The 12,413-nt window shown below is 46.9% G+C and overlaps 1 protein-coding gene across 1 annotated transcript in view; it reads left to right on the forward strand.

Annotated features, from left to right (window-relative positions):
* Nucleotides 1-12,413, forward strand: part of EXT2 (exostosin glycosyltransferase 2) — a 140,552-nt gene that overhangs the window by 20,812 nt on the left and 107,327 nt on the right. The window contains exons 5-6 of the mRNA XM_047691597.1: nt 8,085-8,280; nt 10,086-10,225. Coding sequence (XP_047547553.1) covers nt 8,085-8,280; nt 10,086-10,225 — 336 coding nt within the window. The remainder of the gene's footprint in view (nt 1-8,084; nt 8,281-10,085; nt 10,226-12,413) is intronic.

The raw sequence follows: 12,413 nt of genomic DNA on the forward strand, positions 1-12,413 counted from the left end.
TTTCTCCTTTTGATGAAGTCCGATTTATCTATTTTTCCTTTCTATTTGTCTATTTATTCTATTTTTCCTTGTACTTTAGGTGTCATAAATAAGAAATCCTTGATCAATCCAAGATCACAAAATTTAAATCTGTGGTTTCTTCTCAGAATGCTTTAATTTTAGCTCTTAGATTTTGGTTTTTGCTCTATTTTGAGTTAAATTTTTAAAAAAGATTTACTTATTTCTATTAGAAAAAGCGAGAGAGAGCAGGAGTCAGGGGAGAGGCAGAGGGAGAAGAGAATCTTCAGGCTCCCATGGAGCCCCGTGTGGGGCCTGAGCTCAGGACCCAGGAGATCATGACCTGAGCCGAAACCAATAGTCAGATACTTAACTGACTGAGCCACCCAGGTACCCGTTTTGAGTTAATTTTTACATGTGGTGTGAGGTAGGAGTCTAACTTCCTTCTTTTACTTGTGGATATCTAGTTGTCTTAGCAACACTTGGTGAAAAGACTGTTCTTTTCCCATTGGATGATCTTAACATTCATGTTGAAAATCAACTGGCTATAGGTATATAGGCTTATTTCTGGATTCCCAATTTTGTTCCATTGGTCTGTGTGTCTGTCCTTATGCCAACCACACTATCTTGATTACTGTAGCTTTGTAGTAAGTTTTAAAATTGGTAATGTGAGTCCTCTAATTTTGTTCTTTTTTTAAGATTTTGGTTTTTGTTTTGGTCTATTCAAGGTCCCTTGAATTTTTACTACTTTTTAAATAATGCAACTTGAGTAAATACAGATAAAAAACAATTTAAACTCTCTGTGCTTATATGACTTCAAAATTAAAACAGATTTACAAATTAAATGCAAAGAAATGTACAAAACTAATAATATTCACATTAACAATATGATAGCTGAGGCTTTTTCTTTGAAACTGGATTGTGTCTTTTAAGGTGAATATAGAATTAATTGTGGTTTTGGGGGTTTGGCATGCCTATGCTGTTTGCCTGTGGAGTGATGATGTATTTCTCTCTACCACTTTTTATGTTTGAGTGACTAGGGTGCTTCCCTTTAGCATACTGTGACATCATTTATCTTCATCTCATATAGATTTTTTCCCGACCATTTCACTATAAAAATATAATGATAAAATTTATAAAATTATAATTTATAAGTTTGTAAAAATTATACAATTATCATTTATAAAATTATAATATAAATTATAAAAATCTTAAAGCCAGACAGCAGTGTTTAAAAAATTTGACAGTACAGTGAATATTTGTACCATCACTTAGGGACTGCAGTTAGCATTTTACTGTGCTTTCATTGTACATGATTTACATTCTAAGTCTTCCTGTCTTCCCATTAGCCCACTAAATACAAACTTGGACGTTGAAAAACTCTTAGCAGTATTATCATTAAATATGAACAAAAATATGCCTGTACTGATCTTCTTTTGATCATCATCAAGATGAAAATACAAAATAATTCTTACAGAAGAGACTGGAGAAAAAGATATAGTTCAATGCTATGGGTTTTTTTTAATTAAAAAATTTTAATTTAAATTCAGTTAATTAACATATAGCATATTATTAGGTTCAGAGGTAGAGATCAGTGATTCATCAGTTGCATATAACACCCAGTGCTCATTACACCACGTGCCCTCCTTAATGCCCATCACCCAGTTTCCCCAACCCCCTAACCCTTTCCCTTCCAGCAACAGTTTGTTTCCTATAGTTGAGTCTCTTATGGTTTGTCTCCCTCTCTGATTTCATCTTGTTTTATTTTTCTCTCCCTGCCCCTATGCTCCTCTGTTTTGTTTCTTAAATTCCACATATGGGTGAGAGCATATAATTTTCTTTCTCTGACTGATTTACTTTACTCAGTGTAATACCCTCTAGTTCCATCCATGTCATTGCAAATGGCAAGATTTCAATTTTTAATGGCTGCATAGTATTTCTTTGTATATCTATACCACATCTTCTTTATCCATTCATCTGTTGATGGACATCTGGGCTCTTTCCATAGTTTGGCTGTTGTGGACATTGTTGCTATAAACATTGGGGTACACGGGCCCCTTCAAATCAGTATTTTTGTATCCTTTGGATGAAATACCTGGTAGTGTAATTGCTGGGTTGTATGGTAGTTCTCTTGTTAACTTTTTGAAGAACCTCCATGCTGTTTTCCAGAGTGGCTGTACCAGCTTGCATTCCCACAAGCAGTGTAAGATGGGTCCCCTTTCTCTGCATCTTCGCCAACATTTGTTTCCTGACTTGTTAATTTTAGCCCCAGTGCTGTTTTGAGACTAGATTTCTGTAATGAGAAAGGGTGACCTGTGTGAGTGAGCCCAGCTGGTACCCTTTGGGGAAGTACAAGTTTCTGTCGCGTATCTAGGATCTTAGTTTGGCAAATTTACGGAGCATTAGATATAATAGATATTATAATATAAATACATTATAGTAGATATTATAAAACTACAATGGTCAGGAAAAGTCAGTTGAACTTATAAAAAAGATTTTTATTTCTCTACTTGCTCCTTCTGTGAACATTTACTTAAATTTAAGTCAGTTGTGTGATTTTTGAAAGTTGTTTCTGAACCTTTTGCTTTTTTTCCCCCCTGAAATTGTTCTGAAAATTGTTTAATTCAGCTCACTGAAGTTCAGATCAAACCTTTATTGAAGGCCTATTAGAACCAAGCATTGCTAGGCTGGTGGTTCTCAACAGGGGAAGGGGTTGATTTTTGTCTCCCCAGGGATATTTGGCAATATACAGACTGTTGTGAGTTCGGGGACGTGTGTGTCAGGGGTCCCCGAGACCACCTCCAGTTTCAGTGATCTGCCAAGAAGCTCAGGACTCAGCATATAGTCCCACTCATGGCTATGATTTATTAAAGCACAAGGGGACAACGCAGAGTCAGCAAAGGGACAAGGTACACGGGATGGAGTCCAAGGAAACTGGGTGCAAGCATCAAGGTCCTCTCCCAGTGGTGTCACACAGTCACCCGGGATGTGCTTAACTCCCCCAGCAACGACTGGTGACAGCGTGTACGGACTGTGGCTCACCAGGGCACTCATCAGAGACTCTGCACCCCAGTTTTTATCGGGAGCTAATCACACGCAGTCTCTGCTTGGCGTGTGCTAACGTTTCAGATTTGCAGAAGGAAAGAGAGTGTTCAACATAAACCATATTGTTTGTACAGACAGTTTGGGCACAGCAACCACTCTTACCAGTTCTGGGGAGCGTAGGAGCTCCCCTAAAACAGAAGTTCCCATACACCAGCCGAGAGCCAGCCTTGCAGAGGAGAGCAGTGGGACCTGCTGTGCTAGCGCTGTTTTGCATGGAATGCTCCTGGCATCTAAAGGGTGGAGGCCAGGGGAGCCCCGAAACCTCTGCAGTGCCCAGGGTGCAACAGAGAACTGTGAGGTCCCCCTGACATTAGGTTTGTGGGGAGGAAGCCCAGGCGAGGCTTCAAGGGAGCCAGGGAGGGTCAGGGCCATCCCTTCAGCTTGGTGGCCTCTGGGCGTTTCTGTTTGAAGACTGCTTGAACTCTACTCCCTTTCTTATCTAATCTAATATAATCCAGCTCTCTGCTCATTGCTTTAGGACTCTTCCTTCCCTTCAGATGTGACTCAGGGAAAATACCCCTGAAAAGCAAAGATTCAGCTAAAACAGAGGAAAACAAACCGCCTCTGAACAGTAAAAATTATTTTCAGGCGATTTCTTCCAGAGATTGAAACTGCCGTGGTGGTGGCATTTTCTTAGTAACTTAATCTCCCTAGTTTTTACGTATCATTAGACTGAAATTAAGATCTCTAACTAGATCACTGGAGGTCTCAGGCTCTGAAGTTCTCCATGCAGTAACTGGGCGGAGGACCAGTAAATCTGCCCGGAGGGGGCGGGTGGTGAGGGGCTGCCGGGGCCGCCCGTGTCCCTCTGCTGGCCGGTCGGTGGACTTCTGCCACTGGCCGGACCCACACTCCGCTTCCCTCCAGCTTGCAGTTCGGCCCTGAGGTTGTGGTGTTTCTTTCTTTCTTTCTTTCTTTCTTTTTTATTTTAAGATTGTATTTATTTATTTGACAGAGATCACAAGTAGGCAGAGAGGCAGTCAGAGAGAGAGAGAGAGAGAGAGAGAGGGGGAAGCAGGCTCCCTGCTGAGCAGAGAGCCCGATGCGGGACTCCATCCCAGGACCCTGAGATCATGACCTGAGCCGAAGGCAGCTTAACCCACTGAGCCACCCAGGCGCCCTGGTGTTTTATAAGCAGCACACCCCTCTCTCTGAAAGAAAGAAGAAAAGAAGAAGAAAGGGAAAAAAGGGGCAAAGGCAGACTCCAGACTCCTCGTGCTTTCCAGGCACTTGGGAGGAGGCAGGATGGGTGACCTTCTGGCCTGGCCTTTGGATTTGTGGCTGTTTGTGAGAGCTGCTTTTTGAGGGAATTCCCACATCTCTTGAGGGCTCCGCAGAGTAGTGAGAGCTTTGTTTTTATTTTTATTTTAAATCTCTCCCAATCTTTTTTCAATGGGAAGCTGAGGATTGTTGCTATTGATAGCTTCTTCTCACAGCTGCACTGGGCTCAGCTGGAATTCTTGTCATTGTCTCTCTAAAAGGAACCAAATTGGGAGTTCACCACTGTTGCTCTTGAGGGAGACTTCAAGTTCTCAGCATGATTTTACTTAAACTTAGGTTTCAGTGCTGCTGGGAGGAAACATGAAAGTCCTAGCTAGTAATTTTAGTCCTTAAAAGAAAAACATATCCACCTTACAGTTGTGTTTGCTTAAAACTAAAATGGGCACACTCCCTCAGCCATCTGTCAGGTCAGGGGGAACGAGCGTGCGAGCCGGGGGAGCCGTTTCTAGACTCCTGTGCACATCTGCACAGTCGTGCTGAACACGGAGTGACGGTAGAGTCGGGATCCAGGGATCCTGGCGGCCGAATGTCTGAATGAGAACTTTGTTTCTCACCAGCGGGACTCAGCCAGGGGCCTTCTTTCCCCACGAGCATCTTGAGCTTCGGTATTTCTCTCTGTATCTGGGTGGATGGAGAGTCTTGATACTCTCTGTGTACACCGAAAACCGTGAGTTCACATTACCATCTGCAGATCCATGCAGCACCGGGGTGCTCTGGTCTCCTCCCTTTGCCTGTTTGTCGCTCTGTTCTCTGACAGGGAGCGATCTGGCTCTCATTTATTCTCAACATCTTTACTGGTTTGCTCAGCCCTCTTGCATGTAACCAACCAACCCTGCCGCCCCTGCCTCCATCTCCCCTCAGACCCTGACTCCCCCACATTGTGCTCCTACTGCTGTATTCTCCCCACTCGCTCCAGGACTTACCCTCCGCTGCCTTCTAGGGTTCCAGCACCCCACACTAGGGTGCTGGTACCGTTGCTTTCACTCTCCGCACAACACGGCACCCTTCTCAGCCAGTCCAGGCTCTAAACTCTGTCCTGGGATTCCCACACGCCCTCCTAACCTCACTTGTTCTCCAGCATCCCCTGGGTTGCCATGGCTCCTTTTACCCCCACCCCCAGTGCCGAAACCTCGGGTACCCTTTCAGGGCTCTCATACCCTGCACTGCACTCTCATACCCCACCTCCCAGCTCTTTCCCAAGTAGACGCCTTCACCCTAGAAAGGCTTCAACACTCTGGCTGGGCCATTTCTGGCCCCACCCACGCTGTGCAGTACAACTCTTTTTTCTTTCCAGAACTCCAACCTTCTGCACCCTTCTACAAGGACACCCTCTGGGGTACTGGCATGTCTGTTCTTATTCTAGACAGTGTAGAGCATCACCAGTTTTATGCTAGCAGCTCTACTTAAAGAGAAAGTCTCCAGAGACATCCAGCAAATACCAGTACCCCATGAGATCCATCACAGAACCAGTGTCTTAGGAATTGGAAAGACCTTTAAGGTCCTTCAGCCCTAACTTGATGCATGGCTGATTTCATTATAACTTGTTAATGAGAAGTTTTCTGATTTGAAATTAAAAAAAAACCCCAGTCTACTTCATTTCCAAATAGGTTTCATTGTTAAGGTGGTTTTAAACCCTGCTTGTCTTGCGAGTTTGCCTGTAAATCCTTTCTCTTGTTTAAACAGACCAGTTTGATTGCAGAAATACTTTGCAGGGAGATGGTATTCACTTCGAGGTGATCTGCAAGTGTTCTAATGTGTGATCTTCCCATCACGGCATCCCTCTGTGAAATAGTGCTTTACAAGAGAAACATTGCTGAGGCTCAGAGAATAGAATCCAAGAGTCTGTTTCAGTGTCTAGAAGGACTACTTTTAGCTATAAATATTCAGCATATTGTTCAATAAATCGTAACTTAGGGGGAAATTGTGCAGGATGAGAGGAACCAGTCTGCGCAGCTGATCCAGACTGACTCCCTGATAGGTTCTACTCCATGTTTTTCCTGTCTCCACTTACCTTTCCCCTGTCTTCGGGGTCTGAATGACCGTCAAGGGCAGCTCTATCAAGCAGACCTTTCTGCGATGGGACACATCTGTATTTCTGCTATTAGGTGCCCTCTAGCCACATATGACCATTGAGAATTTGAAATGTGGCTGGTCTGACAGAGGAGCTGAATTTTAGTCTAATTTAAATGGCCTCCTGTGGCTACTTGCTTTCTCAAGGATTTAGGGAATGTGCCCGTCCCTTTCTTTCTTAACTGGGATGGGGGAAGTACCTTTTGCTTGTAGCTCAGCCGCTTAAAGAATTACCAGAAGAAAGGGTTCTGAGGATTTGAAGGCCATCTGGCTGTGGTTTTCTGGAGTTTCTATAGCTGAGCTGGCTGGAAAGGGGAATATTCCCCTTCTCCACTCATTGCTTTGTGTGTTTGGGACCTGAAGCTCAGTGCTGGGTAAACCATGATGACCTTTTCAATCAGAGAATGTTGTTCTTCAGCTGTGGATGTATGGGTAAGGTGTTCTTTAGCTACAACCTCCAAATAAGTATAAGAAACCTAAAAAAATTACTGTTCCCTTCTCCCAGTGCAAGAAAAAAAGAAAAAAAGGAAGAGAGAGAGATGGGGTCACAGGGTATAGGTTTGGGTTCTTTCTTATGTGCAGACTCGTATCCACTTGTCTGATGGCATTGTCTATGAGAGGTACCGCCCCCCAGAACTTTCCCTGGTTCAGACCATTTGGGGGTAGATTCATGTGAGTACTGCTTCTACGTCTGATGGGTGTTTCACTTCTTCCTGGAACCTGCTTTATATTATTCATTTCTTTGATGGTGAATGCTACTGGTCCCTCAACCTATGTAGTGTTTATGCTCTGTAACCTCTCTGTCCTGTAGGAATCTTGCCTTCCAGGAGAGAGTTCCTTACCATCTGGTCTCCCCCAGGACTCCCCTTTGACTTCTGGCTTACTAAATTTGTGTTCGTGTGTTTGTCTCTTAGAAGATCTCAATGGCACTAGACCCATGGAAGTCCTTTCTTCACTCCATTTTCTTTTAGACATCCTTGCTACCCAGATGTTAAGACTGGTTCCCTCCTTTGGTGAAGGTAGTTTTTTCCGCTCATTGTTCTCAACACCAATTCAGTCTTCTTGTGTGCCGGTGGCCTTGGGGATGGAGGCTGTCTTCCCTGCAGCACCTCCGTAGGCCAAGGAGGCCATTCAGTAGCTGGAAGCAGTCCTTAACCTCTTCCAGTTTTACCCCCTGGTGCTGCCCATTGTTTCCCTCTCTTCCGATCTGAAGGATGCAGCCAGCTCTCAGTTCTTTTTCACGTTAGATACCTCAGCCATGACTCATGGTAACACATTGATGTTTCTTCCAAATAGTCAGCCATTAAGCTTCTCTTTTTCCATGCACACACATACAGATTTCTTGCTTGCTCTCCGAGCTTGGCATATTACAAGCATTTCCTCAAAACCTGAAGGACTTCTCCCCAGTCAGATCTTCATGACAGCACGTGACTGAGCCAGACCTTAGGTTCTCACGTTGTATCATACTGTCAATACTGACCAATGCCGCAGAGTGCAATTGCCCAGAAAATCGAGACCTGTGAAGACCCGTGAGAACCCACTTCCTGCCCTAAGTCGAACGTCCGAGTGTGTCGTACCCTGACATGTGGACCGGTGGCAACGTTCCAGTCACGCTTCTTGCTCTGTTGCAGTCCCCGGCGGTATTTCCTGCTGTCCTCTCAGATGGCTGTCCACCCCGAGTACAGAGAAGACCTGGAAGCCCTGCAGGCCAAACACGCGGAGTCCGTGTTAGTGCTGGACAAGTGCACCAACCTGTCAGAGGGCGTCCCCTGGGTGCGCAGGCGCTGCCGCGAGCATCAGGTCTACGAGTACCCCCAGGTGCTGCAGGTGAGCGCCCGTGCGCCCAGGAGAAGGCCCTTCCCGAAGCAGTGTGCCCCAGCAGAAGGCCTTGTTCTCCCCATGCTGCCAGGGCATCCGCCCCAGGGATGACGAGGACGTAGCCTGGCTCTCTGGCAGCCACACGGGCCCTGAGGAGTAGCGGCGGCTGGTCTGCTGTGTGTGCAGAGCTGCCTGGCCTCTGAGTGCTCCCGCTCCCATTGGACGCTCGTCGCCCTCCAGAGCTGCATCCGCCGTGGGCTTGGGGGGATGTCATGTGGCCAGAGTGGGCAACCATATTTCACTTTTACCCCTGTATTTGTAAGCCCGTCCAGAGAGATCGCCTTCTTGAAGGGGGCAGCCTGTATCCTCCGATGTGCAGGCCCACGAGGCCACAGTCCGCTTTTCCTGGGAATGGAAGGTTTTCATTTTTTGTCACTGTTTTGTCTGTTGGTATTTTGCTTCCCTCGCCATGTCCTTCCTACTGGTAGCACGTCCTTTGCCTGAGTCGTGGCCATGCCACTGTTTCCATATGCCTGGGGAAGAGTAGTCCTTTGGGGGATATTTTAAGCATAAGTAGGATGCTTGACATTCCAGGGGCAGGGGGGCAAGAAAAGGAGAAAGTGAGTTTTGTTCCCTGAAATATTTAAAATAGTTCAAGGAGAAATAGCAAGGAGCTGGTGTGATCCATTTCCCCCCCCCTCCCACCATCTCCAAAGAGAACTGGGCCATGCTGAGATTGTTAAAATACTTTCTCTCAGAAAGTGCTGCATCTCCTCTGGAATGTCTGACTGATAACGGTGGTGATGTGAGCAGGAGTATTTATAGTAACCTTTGTCTAGACAGGAAAAATGGTTATCAGCACGTGTGTCCACATCTGGATGCCAACTCCTCAGGGCAGGCCGAGCTGTCCACCTGCACCCCTAGGCGCCTGACCGATTCTCTTCCTCGGCCCCCGCTGCTCTCTCGTGTATCCCTGGAGGAGTTTGGAGTTTTTCTTTTTTTCTGAGCTTTCCTTTTCTCTAGCTGTAAAGATGAAACAGTGGTGTGGTTTTTTTTTTTTTCTTTTTTAATCTTTTTTCTTCCTCCCGAGGAGGCAAACACTGGGAGAAACTGAGCGTTAGAGAGAGAGTTGTTTCTTATTTTGGCTTACCTCTTGCAACCGTTTGTCCTCCTGTACGTCTGTCATTTTCTGAAATGTTCCCCACATTAACTCGGCCTGAGGGAGGGAGGGGAGAAGCAGTTTTTTGAGACTCTGCTTTCTGTTTGATTTATTGTTCTAAGAGGGACACATCTGTATGTTTTCAGAGGCGCTGCATTCATGACACGAGTGTCTGCTAGGTATAGAGCACACTGCTCGAAGCCACGAGAAGTAGAAAGATGAAAGTCGATAGCTTCCCTCTAGGGAGTCTTCTAGAAAGCCTGAAATGCCCAGACAAATAATTCTGCTATGAGGTGGGCTGAGGTCAGCCCTCATGCCAAAGTGTGTTTGCCTAGTTGACTAAGGCTGGAAGGAACCCGGCGGTGGGATGTTCCATTATTGAGTTCCCAGAGAAAGGCTGGGACGTTGGCCCTGGACAGTTCAGATGCCACCAGTAGCAGCACTGAGGTGACACTGAAGAGTGGAAATACCAGGCACCGTGGCCAGTTGCGCTTTCCAAGTTCCCCCGGTGTGACCTTTCATCCTTTCACATTTCCCGTCAGGACGTCTCGGTAGTGCTCGGCTTCAGCCCTTGGGAGAACTGCGGGGTCCGCGGCCATCCGAGTGTGTCAGCAAAACTGGTGTGTGATCCCCACCTCTGCTTGCGTTCCTGCAGGAGGCCACGTTCTGTGTGGTTCTTCGTGGCGCTCGGCTGGGCCAGGCGGCACTGAGTGACATTTTACGCGCCGGCTGTGTCCCAGTCATCGTTGCAGACTCCTATATTTTGCCTTTCTCTGAAGTTCTGGACTGGAAGAGGTGAGTGTTACCTTCTAATAAACTTTATACCAGTGGTTCTGTGTGTATTAGATTTCGAAAGCCCCCTTGGTAGTTGTACTGCATTCCGAGGTTGGAGAACTGCTTCTGTAGATTGTTTTGCTGTATTTTCCGTCAGAAGAGTTAGTCGGTTGGCCTAGAGTAGAGGTTCACAAACTGAGGCCTTGGGGCCAAATATGGGAACCTGCCAGGTTTTGTAAATAAAGTTTTATTGAAACACAGCCACACCCACTGACTCACAAATTATCTCCCGGCCATTTCTCTGCTGTAGTGACAGAGCTGAGTGGTTGTGGCAGAGAGGATATGGCCCACAAAGCCTAAAATACATACTATCTGGCATTTTACCAAAGACAGTCAGCAACCTTGGCCAAGAGCAGTGGTTCTCCACTATACCCGCACATTCTGCTCACCTGAAGGACTTTAAAAAATTCTTGGGCCTCCCTCCCAGGAATGCTGCACCTCAAAGCTCCGCGGGTGTGATTTGTAGCCACAGTGGCGGGTGCTGCCCTAGAGACCCTGCAGAGCTTGCCTAATGTTACTAGTTGGAGGGGGCGTGCTGCCACGTGCGTGAGAGCTTAGAGACCTGCCTGTGCGCAGATGGACACGCATGGGCCCTGCTTGGTTAGGCCTGCCACTGCTGTAAGGGACAGAAGAGCCCTCTGGTCTCACGTTGTTTCATTGCCGTAGGACTTGGGAGGTTAAAGATGGTTGAAAATTAGCTCCCTTTGTGAATACCTCTGAGGCTTGACTTTGCCTCGGATACTTATCTTCTCCTCTCCCAACTGTTCTGATATTTCTGTTCTTGTCTGATCACCATAGCTATTTGAATAATGCAAGTAGCATTCATTCTTCTGTACCTCCATTCATCTCATGGTTATCAGAAAGTCTCCTGTGAATAGTGCAGTCTCTGCTCTTAAAGAGACTGGGATCTCGCAGGAACACACCAAGCATTCTAATAACGTGTGGTGAGTGCTGTAGTAGATGCCTGCACAGGGGGCGGAAGCCCGGACAGAGGTTCATTCTGCCAGAAGGATGAGGCTGTATAGTTCTCTTTATCCTAGGGACGTGCTGAGCCACTTCTAATCATTTGAGCGTCCGTGGAGACATTTGTTGAGGGCCCTTTACTTGTGGGGTTCTGTGTTAGGTATGGGGATAAAGATGGTCAAGGTCAGACCTTGCCTCCAGGAAGCCCCTCACCTAATGGTAGAAGATGGACAGGTAAACCAGCAATGGCTGACTATAGAGGCAGCCGGGCTGGGTGGGGTAGGAGGAGAATCTCGAGAAGGAGGCGCACACCATTGCCGGCAGTGGAGTTGGTGAGGACTTCATGGAGGCAGTGACCCTGAGCTGAGGCTGGAAAAATACTCCTGTGAGAATCCAGACCGGCTTGGGTCGTTGTAATTATGGGTAAGTATTGGAAGGGCTCTGGATTTGGAGCCAGAAGGTTGGCTTTCAGGTAGCCAGCTCTCTCACTGGGTAGCTCTGTGATCTTGCCAAGTCATTTATTTTCTTTCTTCCGTCCTTTGAGCCTCAGTTTTCCCATCTGTACGGTAGATGTCATGGACTTACTTAGCAGATATTTACTAAGTGCTAGCTGTGTGTGCGGGACCATGGACCAAGTGCTCAGGGGTGCTGGGTTGGATCAGGTGTGGTTTCCATCCTAACAGACTAGTCTTGCTGGGGCACGCTTTCAGATTGTAACAAGTTAATTGGTACAAAGAAAATGGGAAACCCTGCAAAATGCCCCGACAGGTGGGTGATCGCTGAGCCCTCTGCCTCCCTCACCCGCATGTCTGAGCTGTGGCTAGTCCTGCCGGTGGCGCCGTCCTCACCGCTTTCCCCGGCGCTGCCACTGGATTTTGCGACCGTCTCCAGCTGTTCTTCTGCTCGGGCTTTCTGCAGTTTCTTCTAACACTTTGGGCAAGATGACCCACTGGCACTGAATCAGGTCATGCCAGCTCTCCCAAGACCTTCTAATGGCGTTCTCTCTCAGTGAAAGCCACGTCCTTACCACAGCCTCCAAGGCCTCCAAGGCACCTCCAAGGTGCTTGCTGTGCTCTGCCCTCCCGTTTACCTCCTGGGTTTCTCCGTCTTCGTTACTCCAGCCACACCAGCCTCGGTGCTGTTGCCAGAACATTCCCAGCACGCTGCTTCCTCAGGGCCGTCTGCC

Source organism: Lutra lutra, chromosome 10 (genome assembly GCF_902655055.1).
Source record: "Lutra lutra chromosome 10, mLutLut1.2, whole genome shotgun sequence".
In the NCBI taxonomy this organism is placed as follows: Eukaryota; Metazoa; Chordata; class Mammalia; order Carnivora; family Mustelidae; genus Lutra; species Lutra lutra.